The sequence below is a fragment of the Thyridium curvatum genome (genome assembly GCF_004353045.1).
Source record: "Thyridium curvatum strain D216 chromosome Unknown NODE_73_length_209619_cov_86.844896, whole genome shotgun sequence".
In the NCBI taxonomy this organism is placed as follows: domain Eukaryota; kingdom Fungi; phylum Ascomycota; class Sordariomycetes; order Thyridiales; family Thyridiaceae; genus Thyridium; species Thyridium curvatum.
The window spans coordinates 186,195-209,619 of record NW_022156828.1 but is presented as its reverse complement, the minus strand read 5'-3'; the positions used below and the strand labels follow the sequence as shown (position 1 = coordinate 209,619).

Genomic DNA, 23,425 nt, shown 5'->3' with positions numbered 1-23,425 from the left:
GGGGGGGGGGGGGGGGGGGGGGGGGGGGGGGGGGGCGGCCTTTGGGGGGAGAAAATGGCCCGGAAACCTCGACGCTTGCCTGCAGCGAGGTCACAGCTACATGGGCAACAATGAGATGAAAGGTTCAGTTCACAAGGGAGCGCTGGTGGGCTAGCGTGACACGAGCAAATGCAGTCGAGTCGATAATGGTCATGAACGGGGCCGGGGTAGTCGTTGTCGAGGGCAAGGTTGGATCCTATCCTTGCTGGTGAGCGGCGAGGTACTGGTCTGTACGACGGCACATGTGTGGGAGGTTGGCAGGCGGTTGGTCGAGGTTCTAGACATTTCTGGTCACAACAGGTCGAACCTCATCTCTGGTTCGCATCCGGCTCCTCAGCGACCGGGATCCGTGGCCGACTAGAGGTGCGAGCCTGGACAAGACGAGAGTCACTCCCGGTGGAGTTCAGCGCACCGACGGCGGGAGTCTGTGCTTGGATGCAAGATCACGGCGGACACGCAAGTTGTAGGACGTGGCTCCTTGGGGACAGGAAGGCGGATTTCATCGGCTCTCGTGGGGATATGCCGGCACATCTTGCGGACCATTGAAACATTGCTGTTTTGATGGGATCGGGTGTTCCAAAAACATGGGTACCGTGGTCGACAGCCACCCATGGAGGGAAAAGATGGATGGATGGATAGATGGATGGATGGATGGATGTAGTCTACCAAACTCTGGATTCACCGGGTCCGCAGGTGTTGAGCCGAATGAAAATGCAAGGAACAAGAAGGAGAACTCGCGGTGACACAGCGAGGAACATGCCAAGAAAAAGCGCAGAAGAGGAGCAAGTACTGGCGGGGGCTGAGGAAGAGAAATTCCGACACTGCATGGGTTCGAGCTCGAAAACGCTCGATGCCGCAAGCTGGTCCCGTGGGCCTCAACAGTCCGATATGCGCGGCGCACAATGATGGACCTCGACGCTGATGGATGCTCGGCGCTGGGGAAATTACGTCGAGGTCGAGGACCTGGTTTTCCAAGATCGACTGGCTGTGATTTGGACAAAGAGACTGCTGCTGAAGAATGGGCTCGCGGGTGGCTGCATCCGAGTTTGCTGTACCAAGCCATTTTCCGCTCAATCAAATCCTTGACTTTGACCGCGCCCCCCCAACGGACGGTGTGACCACACCTTCGACCTGCAGCAGCGAGCGGCCAACGAACCACGGCCACGGGCAACAAAAGCTGCGCTCATCAGTGAGTGTACTGTTCGAAGACAGAAGAAAAAGAAGAAAAGCCAGCCTACCAGCAACGAACCACGCCGTATAATTCCCGACCCTCCTTCACAGCTGCAGACATCCCGGTCATCTATCTAGGTTTGCATGCTCTGCAAACACGCCACGCACGCGAACCTCAAAGATTTCGGGTAACCCCACCGCCGGAACTGGGTCACGCTGACGACGCCGATGGAAGCTTGCGGGAGTGAATTCCGCATGTTTTGGATGTGGCCTCTGGATGCTCGATGCAAGCACGCCCCCTCGGTTGTCCGTCTGAACTAGAACAGTCATCTGGTCGCAGGCGATACCCAAAGAATAATTACGGTTGAGTGGGTGAGCTGGTCGCGGCTAGCTTCGTCCTTCCATCTGCGGGACGAATAATATCTGCTGAAGATTGATGCTGCCGAACGAGGTGCTGAGTACTGTTGATGTCTACATTAAGGTCCCTCGTTGTTTAGCTCCGACGTGTGCGAGACTGCTCTATCTGGACGTCAGTCCATAATACCCAATCCATGCAATGCTTGGTGCGGACTCACTCGTACTTCCATGCACGGTCCTCTTCACTAATGGACGCCCATGTTAACGTCGAAGACTGAGTTTGATGCCAAGGCAATGAATGGCATTCATCAAGCCCATATATACGCCATGCCATTATTTCAGTAGGGAGTTAAGGTTAGATTGTACTACTTATCACGAAACATTCTTCATCCGAAACCGACCAGGTGGAATTAAAGCCACTGTGCTGCAACAAAAAATAGTCACTTTGAAGAGTAAAACGAAATATAATAAGACTTGGGAGATTGTGGCTTTGGATTCAATAACAACCAACAGCCTCCAACTTCACCCACAAATCCGAATGAGTGGATCTGTTCGTTTCCCCTTGTGCGGCGGACGACTAACGTTGATATGTCAATGACTTTCCAAAACACCCTTAACAGCACAAGAGTCTCTGCGACTCATTCGAATCATCACATTGTCTCGTTACTCCGGCGTTACTCATTACACCTTGGACCTGGCTCAATCCCGCACGATGCACACTCTGACGAAGAACGCACCAGTTCTGACTGCTTACAAGGGATGGATAACTTCACAATATTCTTACCTTCCTAGCTTGAGATTGCCCTTGATTCCAGCGGGTAACAGGATGAGGACTCGCTTATCGTTACCGAGAAACCACCAGAGCTGTGGCTTCCGTCTTGATTAAACAAACCACTACTGCCATTCGACACTCCACGTCGACTGACCGGCTCTGTATGGAACGACCTCCACCTCTGCTGACTTCAACGACTCTGCCACCTTTTGGCCATTCTTCTTCAACAAGACCTTCTGTTTCGCGGGCTCGAGACCGTAGAACTCACGTGCCCAGTTGCTGAAGAATCCGCTCAACAGCTCCTCGGTGACCTGCTCCTCCTTGATATCGCCCCTTTCGATACCCTCCTCCAGAGCAGAGAGAACCTGCTACTGTCAGCTGAGCTTTCGCGAGGATGGAGTTCTTGTACTTACGTATCCGAGAGCATAAGGCTGCGTGAAGACGCCGGCGGCAGGGCTGCCCTCGACCTTCTTGGCGCTGATGTTGTGGGCTGTGACGTTTCGAGCATGGTTAGTTTCGAGGCAGGAAGAGATGAAACCTGTTGGAGAAAGGAGAATAGGAAAATCGGGGTGCTTACGAGCACTGTCAGTCCCCAAGAAGAACTTGCCGTTGCTGTTGACGACGGCGTTCAGCAGTGCTTTCCTGTCCTCGGGAGTCTTGGCTGATGGCTTGCAGAAGCAGTGCTATGATTACCGAGTTAGCTTTGGCATGTGTTTCTGTTTTCTTGCTTCCAAGCATACCGCATCGGAGGCCCATTGGTCCTGCAGCAGGGAGAGGTGGTGGGCAGTGATGGTGGCCACGACGTTGTCGCAGGCCTTGACGGCCTCGACGGCGTCCGCCGAGGTCGTGTGCTCCAAGACGATCTTGAGCTTGGGGTACTTGGTGGACAGGCCCTTGAGCACGGGCAGGAAGCGGGACTCGGCGTTCATCAGGTCGACGCCGTCGGCGATGCTCGTGGGCGCCTCGCCGTGGATGTTGAGCACGACGCCCTCGCGCTCCATGGCGGCCAGGACGTCGGCGAACTCGTCAAAGGAGACGACGCCCCACTCCGAGTTGGTGGTGACGCCGCGCGGGTAGGCCTTGACGCCCGCGATCCCCGCGCGCTTGGCCTCGCGGATGACCTCGGGCGTGATGCTCTTGTGCAGGTACAGCGACATGAGGTAGTCGACGCTCGGGTCGATGGCCTGCAGCCGCCGCTTGTAGTCGAGGGCCTCCTGGACCGAGACGACGGGCCGCGGGGACAGGTTGGGCATGACGAAGACGGTGTCGATGCCGGCCGGGCGGATGGTCGGGGTGACGAGCTCGGCCATGGCGCCGTCGCGGAGGTGCACGTGCATGTCCGCCGCGGCGGGCACGGTGTAGGAGTCCTTGAGGGGCATCGTGAGAAACACGGGAAGGTCGAAAACAGTTAAAAAGACGGTCACCGCGATTCTATAAGCCGTGGTTCATGCTGTGATATCGACATCGAAAAAATTGCCCCATATAAACCACCATATGGGAAAAAATATGGAGTGTGGAGATTCAATGATATGATTTGATTGGGGAATCCGCTAAGGCCTTGGTCGGCCTTGATCCGAGGTTAGCATCGCCAACTTTTCGCATCACAAAGGCGCTGTTATAGCTTCCATGAAGATTGCAATTATTACGTCAAGCAGTATCACAACCTGTTCTAAGGCTGAGGTATGCTTTTGGTATGCTTGTGCAATGATGCATTGCCAATAAATCACCGTGCACATTAGTCCTGGTCGAGAGTTGTGCAGCAATCAGTGCGTGCGTCATAGCCCACATCTCAATTCGCCCTGGAATTCAGTGATTTGTGCATCTCCAGGGAATCATCTGCAGAAACTCCAGGACATGTAGAATTGTCCAATCAACCAGTCCTCAAAGGCCAAAAGAAAAGATAAACCTCTCAACATCTGCCAAGCACATGTCACGACAATGGGGTAAATCATTTCACCAAAAAACAGACTTTCCCTTAGTCCAAGGCCCAAACCTTACCTGATGAGGACCTAGATGCCATGGAAATCTGGGGCAGGTTTTAACTAAAGGGAACAATTCAATGGATACAGCCCGCGCCGGCAATCGGTCAGCGTGCCTGGGGCTGGTCAACTAACTGGTGGATGCGGCTCTCACTTTACCTTGTTCAGACTGGAAACTTTTCGGCGATCCATCTCCAAGACTCACCTCCTCCTCTTCTCACTCTCTCTCCCTTGCACAATCCTCAGACACGGAACGGCACTGCCAATTGATCGACCCAGCTCCCCAGCTGCTGCCTGTAAGTCCGCCAATGTCACCCAGCCAGCTCTCTGACCGCCTTATCAGCGCTCGCCTCACGGCACCCCGCCATCTGCATGTGCCCCGCTAAAACCTCGCGGCAGAAAAAAAAATAGCCCACCCGTGAACCGCCGCGACCAACCGCCGCCTTTTCCTCGCTTCCGTTTCTCCTCCTCCTCCTCTCGGAGTCACCCAGTCGCTCTTCAGCGCGAATACCGTTCGGAGAATGTCAGGCGAAATGGCAAACGAAGTCAAACTTCTCAGTGGCAGCAGCCACATGGAACTGACCAACAAGGTCGCCAGCCGGTACGTATGCTCCCTGTGACTTCGGGCTGATTTACCGGGTCCATTTCTTGCCCCGGATGACGGGCTTTGACGCCGGGTCTCGGATGGCTGACTTGCGCGCGTGGGAAACAGGCTCGGCATCGAGGTCGCCAGGACCATGTCGCTCAACTACTCGAACCAAGAGACGTCGGTCACAATCGGAGAGTCGGTCCGCGACGAGGACGTCTTCATCATCCAGTCGACTGCGCCCGGTGATATCAACAACGGCTTGATGGAGCTCCTGATCATGATCCACGCCTGCCGGACAGCCAGGTACGCTGCGACACTCTTGCTCACAACAGAGGACAGCCTGCTGACACGGAGAGGATTGCAGTGCCCGGAGGATAACAGCAGTCATGTACGTACGGCCTCGAGGAGCTAGAACCTTGGCCATGGCTGGGTTGGTCTTGAGGCATGATTGCTAACTTGCACCAGTCCCAACTTCCCATACGCAAGACAAGATAAGAAAGACAAGGTAGATTGTCTCGGCTGAGAGGTGGTGCCCATAGGGAACTGCGTCTAATTCTCGGAAACAGTCACGAGCTCCCATCAGTGCCAGGCTAGTAGCCAACATGCTGCAAACGGCCGGTGCTAATCGTATGTCGCCAACCGACCGAGATATCCAAGCCCAAGGCCTCCCATTGCTGACAATATGCGCCCTTGCAGACATCGTTACTGTCGACCTCCATGCTTCTCAGGTGAGCTTCTTGTGGCTTCGCGAGCCAGGCTCCTCCTTCGCTCTGTTGAAAGCAGTAACTGACAAACATGACCGAAACAGATTCAAGGTATATTCCCATCTCCATAGCGAATAGCGAATAGCTCCTTCAACAACACCCTACGACCCCTGTTGCATACAAACTGCCCCGAACACACAAAGAGCTGACCTGGCGACCAATCAAGGCTTCTTCAACGTCCCCGTCGACAATCTCTACGCGGAACCCTCGTTCCTCCGGTACATCAGGGAAAACCTCCAGGTAGACGAGTGCGTCATCGTCTCACCCGATGCCGGCGGTGCCAAGCGCGCGACCGCGATCGCCGACCGCCTCAACATCCCCTTCGCCCTCATCCACAAGGAGCGGCCCCGTCCCAACGTCGTGGGCCGCATGGTCCTCGTCGGCGACGTCAAGGACAAGGTCGCGATCCTCGTCGGTGAGTAGCCGTGTGATATCGAAAGATTGCAGGAGGAAGGGGCCTTTTTCATACTAACGCTACCCCGCCAGATGACATGGCCGACACGTGCGGCACCCTCGCCAAGGCGGCGGCCGTTCTCAAGGAGAACGACGCCAAGAGCGTGCTGGCCCTCGTCACGCACGGCATCCTGTCCGGCTCCGCCATCGAGACCATCAACAAGAGCTGCCTGACGCACCTTGTTGTTACCAACACCGTGCCGCTCGGTGACAAGATCAACCAGGTAAGAAGGCGGATCTACGGCTGTGGCTCCCTCCTCTCCTCTTGACTGCCTGAGGAGGTTTGCTGAACTTTCTACCAATAGTGCCCCAAGCTGCGTGTCATTGATCTCAGCCCGACCCTCGCCGAGGTACGTAAACCCCTCTCAAAGACATGATTCTTGTCTGCTCCTCCCAGACTATAGCACAGTCCTTAACCCTCTTTCTCTAGGCTATCCGCCGCACCCACAACGGCGAGTCCGTCTCGTACCTCTTCACCCACGCTCCCGTCTGAACGAGATGCGGCACACGCATTGCAGCGAGGAGCCAGAAATGTGACACAAAGTAGGAAGGAAACAAAGAAGAAAGAAAACTACATCGGCAGGATACCTAGGCGTTGGTGCACATCCATTCATTGTTGTTGTTGTTCGTTTTTTTGCTTCCTGGGAATAAGCCAAAAGATAGAAGAGAATGGGCGGCCTCGTTTTTTTTTTGTTCGGCTTTTCCTTTCCCCCCTATCTTCCCTGTTAGATCTCGTTGGGACGAAGAAAAACCAAAACTTTCATCACATGTTCCAACCATAATGCAGACAGATCAATGCAGATCCAGGCGTTTTCTTGATCAATACCAAGCCGCTTTTTCCCCACAAAACTACACTCACTCTCTTGATTGTCTCCGTTTCTCTGTGTGTGCGTCGGTGGGCGTTTCGAGGCGGTAAGGGGAGAGAGAGGCTTTCTACATCATCAGAATACCTCGAGGCAGAGAATTGAGCACGGAAGAATCTTTGCGTGAGGCAGGTGCAGATACTCTTTTCTCACACGACCTTCAACCTATTGGTATATATAAGAACTAGAGAAAAGCGAGAGTGCCCCCGAGTCCGTTTCAAGATGCTGCATGATCCTCGGTCTCACACCCCGTTTGCATGCACACACGCACGCACGCCTGAAAAAAAAAATCATGTCTAAAAGACCTAGACCTGCATCCAGGAAGTGACGAGTTCGATAACTCGGCCGTTGGTCCTTTCTTTTGCAAAAACACTCTCCCACTCTCAGACTACGGGCTCTTGCGAGTGCGACTCTAACGACCCCCCTTCGATGCTCTCGCTTGCACGCCCGCCCATCCCGCCTCCTTTCCTCTCCTCACATCATTCCCCATCTCCATACTTCCCCAGCTCACTCCTTCGATTCACCCCCCACCCTGTGAACCAACCACAGGCTCTTCAAACCGTGTACCGGAAGTCGGGCCTGCGGTCGCCCAGCATCTCGATCTCCTCGTGGCTCTTGTCCTCGATCCAGTGGTCCCGGCCGCCGCGGGCGCGGACGGCGTTCTCGCGCCGCAGCAGCAGCGTCATGAGGACGGAGCCGCCAAAGAGAAAGACGGCCATGTAGGCCAGGACGACGCCGTGGCCGACGTAGAAGGGCGGGCTGCCGTAGTAGATGTTGGAGGAGACGACGCCGTTGAGGTTGCCCCAGCCGATGACGAAGCCCAGCACGACGCCGCGGCGGTACACGCCCTCGACGTTGTTGGCCATCCACGAGATGGTGTTGGCGATGCAGGGGTAGATGCCCAGCGCGCCGAGGAAGGTGCCCGCGTACTGGACGCCCGGCTCGCGTGAGCCGATGAGCATGCCGAAGCCGACGATGCCCAGCAGCGAGACGCAGATGTTGCACAGCCCGCGGGCGCGCGTGCGGTCGGCGAGGTAGCCGATGGCGATGGTCAGCACGGCGGCGCAGGCGTAGGGCGGCACCGACATGAGCTGGCTCTTGACGACGCTGTTGCCCCAGCCGAGCGTCTTGATGATGGTGGGCAGGAAGAGGCTGAAGGCGTAGAGCGGCATGTCGCAGCCCATGTAGATGGCCATGCCGAGCCACATCTTCCAGTCGCGCACCGAGGACCAAAAGTACGACATCTTGAACTCCTCGTGCTCGGCCGACGACTGCTGGTCCTCCTTGAGGCGGCGGATGACGCGCGCGCGGTCTTCGGGCGACAGGAAGCGCGCGTCATCGGGGAAGTCGTGCACGAGCCAGAAGGACATGAAGCCCGTGACCATGGTGAGGAGGCCCTCGAGGATGAAGATCCAGGCCCAGCCGGCGATGTTGGCGGTGCCGTCCATCTTCTCGATGGCGGCCGCGAGGAGACCACCAAAGGAGCCCGAGACAGCTGCCGCAGAGAAGAAAATGGCCTGTTGGGATTGGAAGGTGTCTGCGGTTAGTTGGGGAGGCTCTGACAATGTTGAGGAATTCGGGTTTTCTGGGGGAGGAGAAGGCTTACAACTCGAATACCAAACTCGTCACGCTTGTACCAGCACGAGAGGTAGTAGCTGATGCCCGGGAAGAGGCCGGCCTCGGTGAGACCGAGGAACCAGCGAGCTGCCATGAGGCCGGACCAATTCTTGACAAAGCCCATGCCCAGCATGCAGGCACCCCAAAGAATACTGCATGGGAGGGAGAGTCAGTGATGTAGTCCACTGGAGAAGAAGATGACCAGGCCATGGGGCATGGCGGCGACCAAGATCAGCACCAAAAGCAGCAACTCACATGATGATGGGAATGAAGATAGATGGCCGCAGCCTCTTGAGCAGGACGTTGGTCAGGGGCTCAAAGACGGAGTACGAAACGAAGAAGATGGTCAGCGCCGAGTTGTACTCGTTGGGCTGCGTCTTGAGGTGCAGGTCCTCGCTCATGTGCGCAATCTTTGCATTGCCGATGTTCGTACGGTCTAGGAAGGCCATGAGGTACAGCACGCAGAGCTAGTCATGGAAATGTTAGCAAAGATGTAGCTGGAGTGAGATGATGCGACGGCAGGCGGCGCATTTGCGCGAATGTTGGAACACCACTTACCCAGGGTATCAGGATAAAGTCGAGGCGCATGAGCAGCTTGCGATCCTAGGGATGCCGAATTCGGTCAGCTTCATTGCCCATTCTAGCCCAGCAGACGTCGTCGGTGTGACACAGGTGAGGGAGCGAGGAGGACGAAAGGAGTGGAGGGATCACCCATGGTGTAACAAATACTCACAATGCGGGCCTTCTCCTCGTCGCTCAGATGCGCATCCGGGTCCGGAGGCATATCCGAAATCCTCACGACGCCATTGTCGTTGGGCTGGTGGTCGGTGATGACCTTCTCGCTGTCGCTCATCTTTGCTGTTTCTGAGCACGTCTTTGACTTGGTAGATTCGACTGTGAACAGAAATGAGGCAGCGATCTTCTTTTTGTCGGTTTGTCGGCTGCAAGTCGCCTACGTGATCCGAGGCTGACAAGAGTGGCAGGAAGGGAAGAGGAATTGAGAAAAATTGATTTAAGAAAGTGACACAAATGTGCGTGCGTGGGGAAGGAGCTGACGAGTGCCGTATCAAGGTAGAGTGAGCGCAAGTAGGCAGTCACCCCGAACTCAGACTGGAGTCAACGACATCTGCCAACCCGCAGGAATAGAACAGGACTCGCAAGAGATGTATTCAATGGAAAAGGGCAAGGGTCGTGAACGGACGGGGTCCGTGTCGATCACCAGTGCAAGGATTCCTTCGGCATGCACGGGAGCAGCAGAGAGATCTGTGCAACGGAACGGCAAGCAGCTCTGGATGCAGTCAAGTACAAGGAGAAGCGCGCGGGGGATTGGAGAGGCAGTGAACAAGAAAGCGGAGAGGGGAGCGGCGAAGCGTGTGTCTTAATAGAAAGATAAGCTGTATCTAACTACCTGCACTGGAAGACCAGACTTGAGCACCGAGCAAGATATATCTATCTGCAGGGAATTGCCAATACCACCCTGCCCGCACTCACCCTCCTCCACCCCAATGGTCAACAATCTAACCCCAAAAAAGAGCACCTCCACGTTGTTCGTGGGGATGAGCAGACGAGGGGAAACTCTCCACCATGCGGGATGGATGACGACCGGCAAGCCAGCTCGGTTGCCACACACAGCCAGGGTACATCCACAGTCGTGTCAGAGTGGTCGTGTCAGAGTGGCCGTGTCAAGTACGGTACCTACATAGGTAGGCTATTGGGGCACGAACGGGGTACCGTCGTCGTTCGAGGGAGCGGTGGCCAGGCGGGCGGCGGGTTGGGGCAGCGATGGAGAGCACTGTACGCGGAACGCCCGCCCGCCCGGTCCACAGAACAAGCTGGCACACCTGGGCAGTCGAGGTCACTCTGCCGATGGGTGTACGTTACGGACTCGACGATGGGGGCCCGATCAGCGCGCCTTTGTTGGTGCGCATCACTGTTCATTGGCCGCCCACAGCGATGGTGATGGGAGGAACAGGATCAAACCCTTGGCTAGCTTGGCTCCGTCAGTGGCGGGAGCGAGTGGATGCTTGTTTTGCTCCTTAGCGCGGGAGGAGTGGCACCTTTGGGCAATGGCGGGCAGGCCGCAGGGGGGGGAATCCCGGGGTAATGAGAGCATATGCCGGCGCTTTTGTGCTAGCTTCTTGGGGTGTGGATGTGTGTCCTTGCGCGAGTGCGGCAACAAAAGTTGGGGGCCCTCCCTCGGGCCCTCCCTCGAAACGGGATGGCCACCTCTCACGCCGTACGGACAGCATGTGTGTGATGGTCTGATGGCCTTCCCAACGCCAACCGAAATGAGAGCTGGAAGGTGCTGCCTCGTCGGCTCTCGTTTCTTTTGCCGGATGCCGTGCTCGAGATTGCCGTGTTCGACCGTGGCGTCCCGGAAACACCCATTGGCTCTTTTCCGATTCCGACAAGACGGAAGCGAGCCCAAGCCGAGGAGGCACTGGGACGCGAGGTTGAGATAGGGTTATCTGGGCCTGGTACACTTTCGGTCATCATTACGGCATGCCGGGACGTGCTAGACGGCCATGTATCATCATCGATGGACGAGCTCGAGTCCGATCAGTGCCCATCAGATCAGAGCAGAGAACCATCCGTCTCAAACGGGCGGTCGTGCTGCGCGTGCGAAACCACCTACGCAAGAATCTCGCGCCTCGCACAAATATCACGCGACGGTCGGCTGTCAAAGGGCGCAATTTAGAGTTGAGAGGGTTGTCTCAGTGCAATCGCCAAACACTGCCGGGGACGAGCGGTCCTCATCCCGTCCTGTCCTTGGAGCTGGGCCAGTATCGCCGACGGAAATGCGAATGGGAAGGGCTGGCGCTCGGCTTACACAGCTAGTAGTACTTACTGGCTACCTTAGTTCACCTACTTTAGGGTGACATCGAGGAAATCGCCCTACATCACGGCCCCATATCCAAGCCGCATCATCTGTGACCTCGACTCCTGTCTAAGATGCGGGCGTGCGACACGACGACGGGGACCACAAGGTCGTACTCGATCAGATCAGGATCGCTCCCTGGGGCCCGGCAAGCGAGACCCCAGAGTGTTACGGCCTTGAAGCTGATTCGCGAGCAAGCATCCAGCGCAAGAAACTGTCTCGTCTCGCGCGCGGGAGATGTCGCATCGTTCACTGGGGAACTGGGGAATGCGCCGGATCATGCCATGGGCAGGGGAAAGTCCACTAGGTTCAGACACTAAGAAGGACGACGAGCAGTGCTCCAATTCGAGCGGACAGGCGGAGAGAGGCGCGGTCGCAAGCCGTTGCCATGGTGGGTTTATGCTGACCATGCATTGTGAATGCTCTGGACTGGGCGCATGTTTGGCTATGTCTGCCCCGCATGTGTAGTGTATATGGAGTTGGTAGTGAGCTTTCAACAAGGTTGTTTCTTGGTCTTTGGTGTACCTTGGGCACGAACCCCACCAGTTTCGACATCATTCCCCATCAGCTACTTGTAGAAAAGCCACACCGAGCGCCACCCCGGGTTAGTGGTCTTGTATTTGTTCTACTCTCCTTCCTTTCCCGGCAAGGTCGATTCGGTACTTTTGCGTCCGGTCCAGGCTTGCCTTGGCGGGGAGGTATGCCCTGTTGACGAGCTTGTCTGAGACTACTGGTTCGAGGTGGACGTTCTCTTGAGAAAGAGAGATACTGTGTGGCCTTGGCTCCCGAGTCTCCATCCTTGGCAGGCAAGGAAAGTAAAGAAAGGTATTCATCTCATCTGCAATGCGGCGGCATGCCAGTCTGGATGTCGTGTCTGGGTTCAGGCGCTGCTAGCATCGTGCAACAGCCATGCATCATCTCTGGTGACCACGACAGAAGGAGCATTGGCACATGGCAGGAGTGGTGAGCGAGACTGTACTCACTGAGGTGCTGCAGCATGTCTCTGGCCACTCATCCTGGGCCAAGCCCGGCCGCGCATGGCTTCCCCGGCTGGGAACCTGGAGTCGAGCAGGGCCAGCAATCTCCGGCCGTCCAGCCGGGAAGGAGTGAGAAACAATCTCGCAATGCCATTGTCCCGGACCGAGCGCACGCGCGCAGAGATGCAGCCGTTTTCGTCTGGCTTCCTGTTGACCGAACCTGGGCTGATTATCGCGAGATCCGCTCCTGTCAGCGTTGCATTCGGGGTACTCAGCATGGGGGAAGCAGGGATGTTGGGGGGGGCTCCTGCGCTGTCTGATATCTCGTGGCATCTGAGTCAATAGTCTCGACTCAACTCGATATTGGGAATCCCTGGCTGCTGGGCGCTGAGACGCCGATTCGAGGGCACCTGGCCTCTCCTCGCTAGGTACCTGGTAGGCGTGCAGAGCGCCATGCCAGCGACGCCCAGAGCTCAATATATTTGCGGAAGCCTACATACAGCCACCCGTAAGACAGCGCCAGGGATGGCCCCTGGTCTATCTAGTGAGGTGCCCCAATAGGCTTCAGCCCAAGGCTCCATAGCGGGTGTGGCAGTCGAGTTAGATGCAGGAATATGCAGGCGCCGGGCGCAATCCCCGGGTGACAAGAGGCTGCGTAGCCTGGTCCACGTGGCGAGCGGCCTTTTTCTCTCAAAGGAAGCCTTCTCGATGCAGTAGTTGGGCATGGCTTGCATAGGCGCGAGGAAAATTCCGAGTCCCCTGATGGTGGCAAAGGCGGGAAGGCGGCCAAGCACTTTCCCCCGAGGTTGGTGAGCAGGCATCACGAAAGAGGGTTGCAAAGTCCTCAGCCAGTTATCGTCTTGGCGCATCCATTTCCGAGGGTGTAGCTGTGCGACGCCGGCGAGACGGATGATGAGACTGAGTCTCTCTTGAGAGGCGACGACCACGGTCCCCCCTTTCTCTTCGCGTACAGCCAAGAATCGCAGAGGCATGCCAATGTTCTTGACCGTGACAGTGTCCAGGCTGAGGAAGGAATCAGGGAGCAGAGATGTGAAATCAAGGTCCGAGAAGTTCTAGCGCCAAGTCCTTCGATCGTGCCATCTTGGCCCCATGCTCACCAACCGGCAGTGCTACCTCACAGATGCGACAGTAAAGTCGAGAATCATGATGCAGGAACCATTGGCTTTGGCTGTGTCCTGGTTGAGTTCAAGGTCTATGGGTGCCGGAAGTCCACGGTCGGTCCTGGGAAGTGTTGAAGCTAGCGTCTCTTCTCGGGCGCCGTGAGAAAACCGCTCGTGGGGCGGGCTGACCCGGCCTTGCTGACCCACAGCTGACCTGAGTTTGTACGCCAATGCCGGCATCGTCATCTCAGCTAAGCACAGCACTCCAATAATTGCAAAAAAAATCAATCGGCCCCGTGCCTCGGGTTGCCTGATCCCAACTTACCCCGGACCCGCGGCTGTCTTTCTCTCCTGGGTGGGCGCCCGATTCACCCCGGTCAAGATGCCGAAAACCGTATGTATCGTTGGTATGTGACCGCGTCGCCGCTCTCACCCCACGCAGCCTGCCTGCCCCTCGGGCCTTTCATTCACACCCCGGCCGGTTGCCGCGGTTGTTCTTAGCAATCGAACTGACCCGCTCACAGGCGCCGGGCCCTCCGGCCTCGTCGCCGCCAAGACCCTCCTGCAGCAGGAAGGCCCCGGCTTCCACGTCACCCTCTTCGACGCGCAGCCGCGGATCGGCGGGCTCTGGCCCTCGTCGCCGCGCGGAGAGGCCGCCGTCGCCGCTACCGGGCTCGTCCACCCGCTCATGCGCGCCAACCAGAGCCGCCACACCGTCCAGTTCAGCGACCTGGCCTGGGACGCCGCCGACCCGCAGTTCCCGCCCGCCTGGCAGGTCGGCCGGTACCTGAGCCGGTACGCGGAGCGCTACCTCCTCACCGCCGCCGCCGGTGCTGCTGCTGCTGCCGCCATCCGCCTCGGGTGCCGGGTGGAGACGGCGGAGCCGGTGGTACCCGGAGATAGCGCCAGGGGGTGGAGGGTCACGGTGCGGGACGTGGCCGAGGACCGCGTGGAGGACGCCGGCGTGTTTGATTACCTCGTCGTTGCGTCCGGGTTCTTCAGCAAGCCCATGATCCCCGCTGAGCTGTCCCTCTCGCCGGCCGCCGAGGTACCTGTCATCCATAGCAGCCGATATCGCGACTTGGAGGGTCTGCTTGAGAAGGCATCGGGCCAGGGTGGCAAGATCGTCATCGCCGGCGGGCAGATGTCTGGTGTTGAGATCGCCGGCACGATTGCGACGCATCTCTCATCCGCAGTCAACTCCCCAGGCACTCCTTCCATTCCCAACGCGGACAAGTACACGATCCACCACATCATCCAGCGACCTTCCTGGACATTCCCTCTGCTTACATCGCCGAAGGTTTGTATTGTCCTCAGAAGATGGGCGCGCACAGAAGACGATGAAGCTTGACTCACTGACGTGTTCTAGGCGGGCCACGCAGCAGCACCTTTCCTACCCTGCGACCTGCCATCATACAACCTCTCTAACCGACCCCGTCCGCTGGTGAACAAACAAGGCCACATCAGCATTGAGGCCGCGCAGACGGCCAACAGCGTGTTCCAAGGCGTCATCGGCACGGACCAGTCGGACTTCTCCCCCCAGCTGGCCATCGGGGGCGACGCGCTCGACGACCCGCCCTACATCACTTTCAGCGACACCTACCTCGAGTTCGTCCGCTCGGGGCTCATCACCGTCTCCCACGGGAAACTCGCCGGCGTGGACGGCACGACGGCCACCCTCTCGCCCCCGGGCGAGGAGGCCATCTCCGACGTCGCGGCCGTCGTCCTGGCCACGGGCTTCGACGCCAGCTCGGCGATCGCCTACCTGCCCCCGCAGACGCGGGAGGCCCTCTCCTTCTCGCCCGCGCACCACCCGGACCTCCCCGTCGCCCTCGCCTTCCACGGCACGCACCACCCCTCCGTGCCGAACCTGGGCTTCGTCGGGTTCTACCGCTCGCCGTACTGGGGCGTCATGGAGATGCAGGCGCGCTTCCTCGCCGCGACCTGGTCCTGCGCCGCGACCGCCACGCCCCTGCCGCCGGCGCTCCGGAGCGCCCTCGAGAGGGACGACTCCGTCGAGCGCGTGCTCGCCCTGCGCGCCGACCCGGCCCGCACGTCCCAGTTCCCGATGGGCGACTACGCCTTCCTCATGCAAGAGTTCGCCGCGGCGCTGGGCCTCGAGATCTCGGCGCCCGTCGGTCAGACGCCGCCCTTGCCGCACAACGGCCTGGGCATGGACATCCTCACGCCGGCGCGGTACGCGGCGGTGGCGGCGCAGGCGGCGGGTGGTCGGGGACGACAACAACAGGAGGAGGAGGTCGCCGCCAGCCTGCGGCAGACCTTGGACACGGCCGTCGCCGGGCTGGCGCGGGGCCGGTTCGTCGCGGCCGCCGTCTTCCGCTCGCTGCAGGGCGAGTGGTCGCTCGAGCGGGACCTCGCCAGCGCGCTGCCCTCGCACCCGAGCGGGCACTTCAGCGGCACGGCGCGCTTCCTGCTGCGCGGCGGCACGGCCGACGGGCGGCGGGGTGGTGTCGAGCAGGCGGCAAAGGACGGAGACTACGAGTTCGAGCAGCCCGGGCTCGAGTACCTCTACGTCGAGGACGGCGAGTTCAGGGCCGAGAACGGCATGGCGTTCCGCGCCACGAGGCGGTACGTGTGGCGGTACGACGAGGCGCGCGACGCGCTGAGCGTGTGGTTCGCGCGGACCGACGACGCCAGGAGGGCCGACTACCTGTTCCACGAGGTCGAGTTCATCGTCCCGGAGGAAGGGGAAGGCGACGACCCTGGGCGCGGGTGGCAGGCCAAGGCGGGGCATTTGTGCGTAGAGGACTTTTACGACGTCAAGTACGAGTTCAATTTCAAGGCGGTAAATCTGAAGGATTGGAGGCTGGCGTATACGGTCAAGGGGCCTAAAAAGGACTACACGATCGATGGAGTTTACAGACGGGTTAGAAAGACTTAGAGAGAGAGAATAGACGAGGAATAGAGAAGAAGTGTCATTATCCTTGGCCCTTCGATTGTTTAGTTTTTGCTCCCTCTCATCATACCCGAGCCATAACCCACCATCTACATAAGAACGCCCTGCAAAAAAATCCAGATCCCGCTCCCCTTGCCGCCAATCAGATGCGCACCGGCGCCGACTCGCGCCTCACCAGCAGGTGCCCCTCCCGGACGAGCGAGTTGTCGCACGGCACGCGGCGCATAAAGTCCTCGAGGTTGCGCAGCGTGCACTCGGCGATCTCGCCGAGGGCCTCGTGGGCGAAGAAGCCCTGGTGGCCGCAGATGAGCACGTTGTGGAAGGTCATGAGGCGCGTCAGCTCGTCGTCGTCGATGATGTCGGCCGAGTGGTCGTTGTAGAAGATGGCGCCCTCGCCCTCGTAGACGTCGAGCGCGAGCCCGCCGAGGCGCTTGCTCTTGAGCGCCGCGATGACGTCGCGCGTGCGGATGAGCCCGCCGCGCGACGTGTTGACGAGCATGGCGCCGGGCTTCATGCGGCCCAGGCTCGCCTCGCAGATGACGTGGCGCGTGGCCTCGGTCAGCGGGCAGTGCAGGCTGACAAAGTCGCTCTCGGCCAGCAGCTCGTCGAGCGCGACGTACTCGCCGCCGAGGCCGGCCAGCTCGGCGGACGGGTAGGGGTCGTGCGCGAGGACGCGGCAGCCGAAGCCGGCGCGCATGATGCGCGCGAGGGCGAGGCCGATGCGGCCCGTGCCGACGACGCCGACCGTCTTGCCGTGCAGGGTGCGGCCGAGCAGGCCGTCGAGGCGGAAGTTGCCCTCGCGCACGCGGTTGTAGGCGCGGTGCGTGTTGCGGTTGAGCGTCTGGATCAGGGCGACGGCGAACTCGGCGACGGCCTCGGGCGAGTAGGCGGGCACGTTGGCGACGAAGAGGCCCAGGCGCTCGGCGGCGGCGAGGTCGACGTGGTTGTAGCCGGCGCAGCGCAGCAGGATGGCGCGCACGCCGGCGTCCGCCAGGGCCGCGAGCACGGGCTCGCCCAGGTCGTCGTTGACGAAGGCGCAGACGGCGCCGGCGCCGTGGGCGAGGGGCACCGTCTCCTCCGACAGAGGGAAGTCGTGGAAGACGAGCTCGAGGGCGGGAGGCGGGGAGTCGGCCTGGGAGCGCGCGGTGTTGACCTGGGTCAGGTAGTCCCGGTCGTAGGGCTTTGCGCTGAAGACGGCAAGCTTCATGGTGGCGGCGTCGAAGGCAGCCTGGTCTGTTTTGGCTGTCTGTCGAATAGCAGTTCTCGCAGTTCACGAATGCAAGGTATGAAATCCTTATTGTATTTGTCGTCGAGCAGTGTCAACACGACAGTCATCAAGGCTGCTTTTGGAGGGAAGAAAGTTTGTTGCCGACGAGTCGTGCTGAGACTGGCGACTCGACTCGGGGCCTTGTCTTCAGAGTTCCTGCCGTTGCTTCCGCCAAGACGCAGCGGTCAACCCGGAACATGAAATCACGCATCATCTGGTCGCACAGCAGTTAATTTCGCGTCATCAAGTGCACTTCTCTACCCGTAACCTCGCCATTATGGTCAAGAATGAGAGCACAAACAGCGCATTTTAACAAGATGTCCATTTCCACCGCAGGTCACCTTCGCCGCAGTTGCGATGACGTACAAACAAATCACCCTGGGCCAGGAAGCTCCAGAGCTCCATCAACCCCACCTGCCAAAGCTGTCCAGCTGGGCTCCGAGGCTCCTCATGGTGGGGTACAGGCACCAGGCACCTTGTGTGGAGCCTTTTCACTGCTGTAACCCGCTCTAGAGCTGACTTCCAGTAGTGTCTTCTAGGCGGGGCTGATGGTAGGGACAAGGGACAGCTAGCCCCTCCGTCCATGCACGATCAGCTCGAGCTTGAACTTGTTGCGGGTTAGTCTACCCCCGATTTAACTAAACCATCTGTAGAATATTGGAGATACGGGTGCATCGTTAATAAGCTTTTCAGGGAATTTCATATGCACAGCTTACACAGAACTACCTAGATAGTGCCTGTGCTTGTCTCCCAATCAGCAGCATTTCTCTTGTTTGTAGCGCCAAGGTGTTTACTTGTTCGTCGCGGTCTTCTGGGGCGATGACCACAATGATCTTGAATTACGGCAGAGAAGGCTTCGGGCCGCATCTTTGCTTGATGCACATCCTCGCCTTGCAGACAGACTATTGGCAATAGTGGGAGCTGTGACACAGTCACATGGATCGCCGTCCACTTCCACTCCAGTCTGGAATTGCGAGCGTGACCAGTCAGGCCCCTCTACAGCCTGGCATGGATCTGTCTTCATGCGACCGGTGTGATCAAAATACTCTACCGGGTTAGGAGTGGGCCCGGCTATTGTTTCCTCACGTCCGACTGGCAAGTCTGCGAAAGCCGAGCGAGGGGGGCAGGTTGACCGGGCTGATTAGGCTGCAGATACCCAGTGTGTAGTTCTGCTTCTCGCAGGTCACTGATGTCTTGCAACTGGCTCGGCGTTCTCCGCCAGTTCCGAGTTCTGCGCATAGTCACTGAGCAAGGCAGCCAATGGCATCAACCGGTTTCAAGCACCAGTCCTGTTCCGATCACCACCTGCAGCGACGGTCATACCGCACATGTAGGCTATGCTACTGAACCCCTGTCTGCATGTGGGCATCTCTTTTTTCTTCCAGGGATTCCTGTTGCCGAAAGTCTCACCAAAATATCCGGTCAGTAACAGTGTTGAAAGCCATTTGGTCCAACATGCTACCTAATCAATGTTGTTGGGTGTCTCGCTACAACATTCTCAGTCCAAGAGTAGTAGTTGTGAGCAGATCAAACATACTAAAAGACCAATAATAATCCAGACGGAAGTTGAGATCCTCTCTCCAAAGGAGATCGTAACATGTAGACGCTCCCTTCGTAGCTGTGAGCCACTCTCGCAAAGGTCCTCGAGCACACCTGCGCAATATGAAGCCATTCAACCCCAAGAAGCCATGTAAATACAACGGAATGAGACTCAGATTTCGAACACCTGCGTCAAGCTGGGCCAAAGCTCCAGTATCTTCCTCTGGCCGAAGCTGCCAACTCGTTGCCAACGTACCAGGAGCCGTGGTAATTGAAGACGGCGAACTCGGCCTGGGTCATGACGTAGGTTTTGGGTGCGGCTTCGATCTTGGCCCAAATGCGTGCCATCTCGGTTTCGAGCATCTCGCGCACCCGGAGGTCTGCAGCACCCTCTGGAGAGTCCCGGGCCAACTCAAGTGCCTCGGCCACGGTCTTGGGCGTCGGAATCTCGACGACAGGTACCGCATCATTTTTATTGGAGGGTCCTACCTCCTCGGAGCTGCCCATGTCTGTATGGTCGTCTGTATGGTCGACAGGAGGGATTGGTTGTACGTCTGCCCGGAAGTTTGGCTGAAAGCTGGGCAAGAAGCTGTGGAAGGACGCTTGGCGTAATAGATAGGTTTGAAGATTGAGAAGGATGAGTGCGGATGACGGCGTGAGCGAAGAAATGGGACATCCTCGCCTTATGCGCAGTCTCGTCACCACCGGCTTCTCTGTATTGAGGCACCCCATGCACATCGGCTGCCTTCACACCGAGAGAGCGCCAAAGGTTCAATCACTGAATCCCACCCCGCCTGTAGCCGATTCCAGGGCGAATCAGAGCTCCCATGAGCCATGACTGGCGGTGTTCAAATATAGTAGACCGGAAGGGGGCTGGCTTGGCAGCAGCCTGTCGACGAACTACGAGGTAGGACAAGCTCCACTACGTCGCCGTCAAGGCAACTTGGAACGTTCCATCTGGAGGGTGAGAGAGACCACACGAAGAAAGCCCATCTCCCCGAGTTGTTGGTTGTCTGGTCAAAGGATGACATCACATCACTACAAGCCATGGAGGAAACTTACCAAGCAAGTCTCCTCAACCAACTGCGTTACGAATGAACCATTGAGTTGTTCTAAACTCCGTCCAGTGACCCTCAATACTGGCTGGCTAACTTGCATCACCTCTTTATCATTTCCGCTAGCTTCGTAGACTTTGCTTGAATCTCTTGGTAAGTTTGGTATCTCATTGGTCTGTCTGAAGTTCGCGTACCCATTTACGGATTGCAGTCAGGTAGTCACTTCCATGACCAGTTCAAGAGTACATGTACGAACAGGTTAAACAATATATGGTTCCATGGCCCTATCGATATGCCATTCATTCTAATGAAACAGAAGAGGGCATTCGTGTACAAATCTAAGGCTGTTCTGTTATCCAAAGCACAACGCGTTCTAGAATGATAACTTAAAGTTGCGTGAGGTAGCTATGACCGGCACCTGCCTGATCATCTAAGCAGAGCTGCTTGAGTGTGTTGCTCGGGCTGGGATACGCTCCACGCACAAAATCTCTGCCTTGAGGACAAGCTCGCCATTCTCTCCATCTCTCTCAATGAACGGTTTCCTCTCCACATGCAGATCCATTCTATTCCTACGCAAATCAAATTTCAGCCACAACCACCAGCCGACAGACGAGACGAACACGATCCACGCGACCAGGAGCCCAGTGTAGGAATGGATGACTTTCTCCACCCGTATACTCGGCGACACAAAAGGCCCAACGACTATCAGCGCGAAGCCAGCGGTTGCTATCAGCACCGGCAGCGGGTCCAGCCACGGCAAGAACTTGACGATGCCGTACCATCCCCTTCCACGCGACCCGCGGGCCCACGAGTCGATATTAAGGTAGAGCAGGCCGCCGGCGGTAAGAGTGCCCAGAATGCCCACGACGGTAAAGACCTTGAGGGAGGTGAGGAGTTCATACGCATCGGGCGGGTCGAGAGCTAGTCCTGCCGCTAGGATGAGGATAACCTCGAAGACCGAGTGGAGAAATGTCGCCGCGATAGGAACTTGCTCTGCGTGTTGGTCAATTTCGTCCGCCAATATCCCTGTCCCCTTGGGTCTCGACCGCGACAGCCTTGAGATGAGAGATTTACTCCCCGTGGCAAACATGAGAGAATATGGCAGAATTCCCTCTTTTGCAATCTCTTGTTTGACTCGGGATCCTGTGAACGTCTGCGTCATGATGTTCGCGAAGGCGAAGAGGGCCAGGATCACATTGACGGCTCTAGTAGAGGTGGTAGAGGTGTCTTTCTTGCCAGAGATTTTCTCGAACATGGACGCCAGCATTTCTTCCTTGCCGCCTTTGTATGGTGATGTGCAGAGATAGCCGACATTGGCTAACGGATAGAACACCAGTGCGAACCCGAGAGCACAAATGGCAGCCTTGGGAAATGTACGCCTAGGGTTTCGAACCTCCGCCAAAACGTAGAATGGCTGCTCAAATCCGGAATACGGGAAGATAGCCAAGAACAATGTCACCAAATTGACCGCCGTTTGGGCTTTTCCTGGCCCAAGTGATCTGGCGACAGCCATCACCGTTCATGGTGCCGTAGATGATACCGATCAGGTTAATCACAACCACAAAGAGCACCTTTGCAACGGCGAACAAGTTGTTGAGACCGATGGCGAATTGCCTTGCGGAGATGTTGATCAAGGCACAGACGATCACCACCCCCAGTGCCCATCCTACGACAACCCCTCTCCCGCACCGGTCGTCATTTCTGCACCCCGGATCGGTGAGCGTGGCCATGGAGATACCGAACTGAATGGCGTTGCCTGCCAGGTGTCCAAACACGATGAAGATGACGCCGAAGACGCACGTGGCCAAGAATTTGGGTTTGTGGTAGATGTACTCGAGCTGCGTGTCACATCAGCCACTGCGCCAACAAACATTGCCTCATTCAGTGCTTTACAAAGTTCTTGTCTCCTCCGCTCCTCGGCGTCGACACCACGGCTTGCGTCCCGTCCTCGTCAACGTGGCTGAACAGGGGCACAGTCATGCCCAGTTCCAGCCAGCAAAGGAGCAAGCACATGATGATGATCCCGGCGACGACCCATAATGTGATCGCCACGCCTGGGCTGCCGGTGTACATCAGGATGCTTGCAGGTAGCGAAAAGATGCCCGTTCCTATGGTCCGGTTGAGGATGAGTGCTGCGACGGTGAACGGACCGAGTCGCTGTGCAGAGGTAGGGGAGAGATCGATACCCTTGAGGATCGGAATGTCAGCACATCCATGAGCTCTCATGGGGGTTTCCGGAAAGCATTAAGAAAACCTCACCTCTTTCCTAGCATCGAGTGCTGCAAGTCGGCGCCTTAGGTCGTCCCTGTCACTCAATGACACGCCTACATCTCGTGCTGCCACCTGCGGGTCTTCAGTTGCACTGTTTCCAAAGGCCATAATGTTCAATCGTCTCTCCAGTGTCAAAGAGCTTTTCCAGAAGTGCCAGGACGACAAGACCGTAGTGTTCGTGGAGGTGCTTGGCATATGCCGCCTTAATGAAAGACTTGGGTAGCTGGCGACTTCGGTGAACATGGAGTTTATCTCGCATGCTGGCGCGGCCTCTGCCTCCTTGTATCACTGTGGTGCACCGGCAGTGCATTCATGGTTACTTCTTTTCATCACCGTCGGCCCTATCACCCTGCAGGCCACCCGGGTAGGTAGCACTTGAGCTGTTGGCTCTGGCATATTCCATAAGACAGTTCGGGGCGAAGCCAATCAACGGAGTGTGTGACACGGCATCTGGCATCGAGCGTAGACGCAGCGACTGAGACAAACACTCTTCGTGCGCAGTAAGCCGCATGCCAAGCGGCTGGCGACAAGGCAGACTTTTCGAGCCGCGCACCTGGTTGATCAGTCTTTGAGCAGCGAGGCCATTCGTCGCCCCCCAGTTCCATCATCTCACCCTTATTCCCCAGTTTCCCCAGACCCTCCTGGCAACTGGATCGAAGTCTGCTGCGGTTCGCTCTAACCACCAAAGAGTATTGCTCCTTAGCGTGATGAACAGAATCTCCACGGCCGATGTCTCGCACAACTACAACCTCGAGGCTCCTGACGCAACTTTCGACTTGGTCGCAGTCGATGGGAAC

The 23,425-nt window shown here is 57.6% G+C and overlaps 7 protein-coding genes across 7 annotated transcripts; 2 read left to right on the top strand and 5 right to left on the bottom strand.

Moving 5' to 3' along the window:
* Positions 1-2,460: 2,460 nt before the first annotated feature.
* E0L32_009771 (uncharacterized protein) lies at positions 2,461-3,717 on the bottom strand (the record flags this gene model as incomplete). Its single annotated transcript, XM_031144770.1, has 3 exons — positions 2,461-2,703; positions 2,752-3,021; positions 3,079-3,717. 3 exons carry the CDS (start codon positions 3,715-3,717, stop codon positions 2,461-2,463), a joined length of 1,152 nt encoding a protein of 383 aa, XP_030990542.1.
* Positions 3,718-4,850: 1,133 nt separating this feature from the next.
* Positions 4,851-6,616, top strand: E0L32_009770 (uncharacterized protein; the record flags this gene model as incomplete). The annotated part of the gene is made up of 9 exons (XM_031144769.1): positions 4,851-4,918; positions 5,030-5,209; positions 5,372-5,411; positions 5,473-5,634; positions 5,715-5,721; positions 5,837-6,085; positions 6,157-6,347; positions 6,429-6,473; positions 6,554-6,616. 9 exons carry the CDS (start codon positions 4,851-4,853, stop codon positions 6,614-6,616), a joined length of 1,005 nt encoding a protein of 334 aa, XP_030990541.1.
* A 924-nt stretch (positions 6,617-7,540) lies between these two features.
* On the bottom strand, positions 7,541-9,456 carry E0L32_009769 (uncharacterized protein; the record flags this gene model as incomplete). Its single annotated transcript, XM_031144768.1, has 5 exons — positions 7,541-8,542; positions 8,593-8,755; positions 8,859-9,070; positions 9,162-9,206; positions 9,337-9,456. The coding sequence occupies 5 exons, from the start codon at positions 9,454-9,456 to the stop codon at positions 7,541-7,543; spliced, it is 1,542 nt and encodes a 513-aa protein (XP_030990540.1).
* A 4,505-nt stretch (positions 9,457-13,961) lies between these two features.
* E0L32_009768 (uncharacterized protein) lies at positions 13,962-16,481 on the top strand (the record flags this gene model as incomplete). Its single annotated transcript, XM_031144767.1, has 3 exons — positions 13,962-13,986; positions 14,104-14,879; positions 14,949-16,481. 3 exons carry the CDS (start codon positions 13,962-13,964, stop codon positions 16,479-16,481), a joined length of 2,334 nt encoding a protein of 777 aa, XP_030990539.1.
* Positions 16,482-16,638: 157 nt separating this feature from the next.
* Positions 16,639-17,703, bottom strand: E0L32_009767 (uncharacterized protein; the record flags this gene model as incomplete). Its single annotated transcript, XM_031144766.1, has 1 exon — positions 16,639-17,703. One exon carries the CDS (start codon positions 17,701-17,703, stop codon positions 16,639-16,641), a length of 1,065 nt encoding a protein of 354 aa, XP_030990538.1.
* A 1,522-nt stretch (positions 17,704-19,225) lies between these two features.
* On the bottom strand, positions 19,226-19,809 carry E0L32_009766 (uncharacterized protein; the record flags this gene model as incomplete). Its single annotated transcript, XM_031144765.1, has 2 exons — positions 19,226-19,250; positions 19,559-19,809. 2 exons carry the CDS (start codon positions 19,807-19,809, stop codon positions 19,226-19,228), a joined length of 276 nt encoding a protein of 91 aa, XP_030990537.1.
* A 978-nt stretch (positions 19,810-20,787) lies between these two features.
* On the bottom strand, positions 20,788-22,583 carry E0L32_009765 (uncharacterized protein; the record flags this gene model as incomplete). The annotated part of the gene is made up of 3 exons (XM_031144764.1): positions 20,788-21,674; positions 21,826-22,195; positions 22,251-22,583. 3 exons carry the CDS (start codon positions 22,581-22,583, stop codon positions 20,788-20,790), a joined length of 1,590 nt encoding a protein of 529 aa, XP_030990536.1.
* Positions 22,584-23,425: the final 842 nt, after the last annotated feature.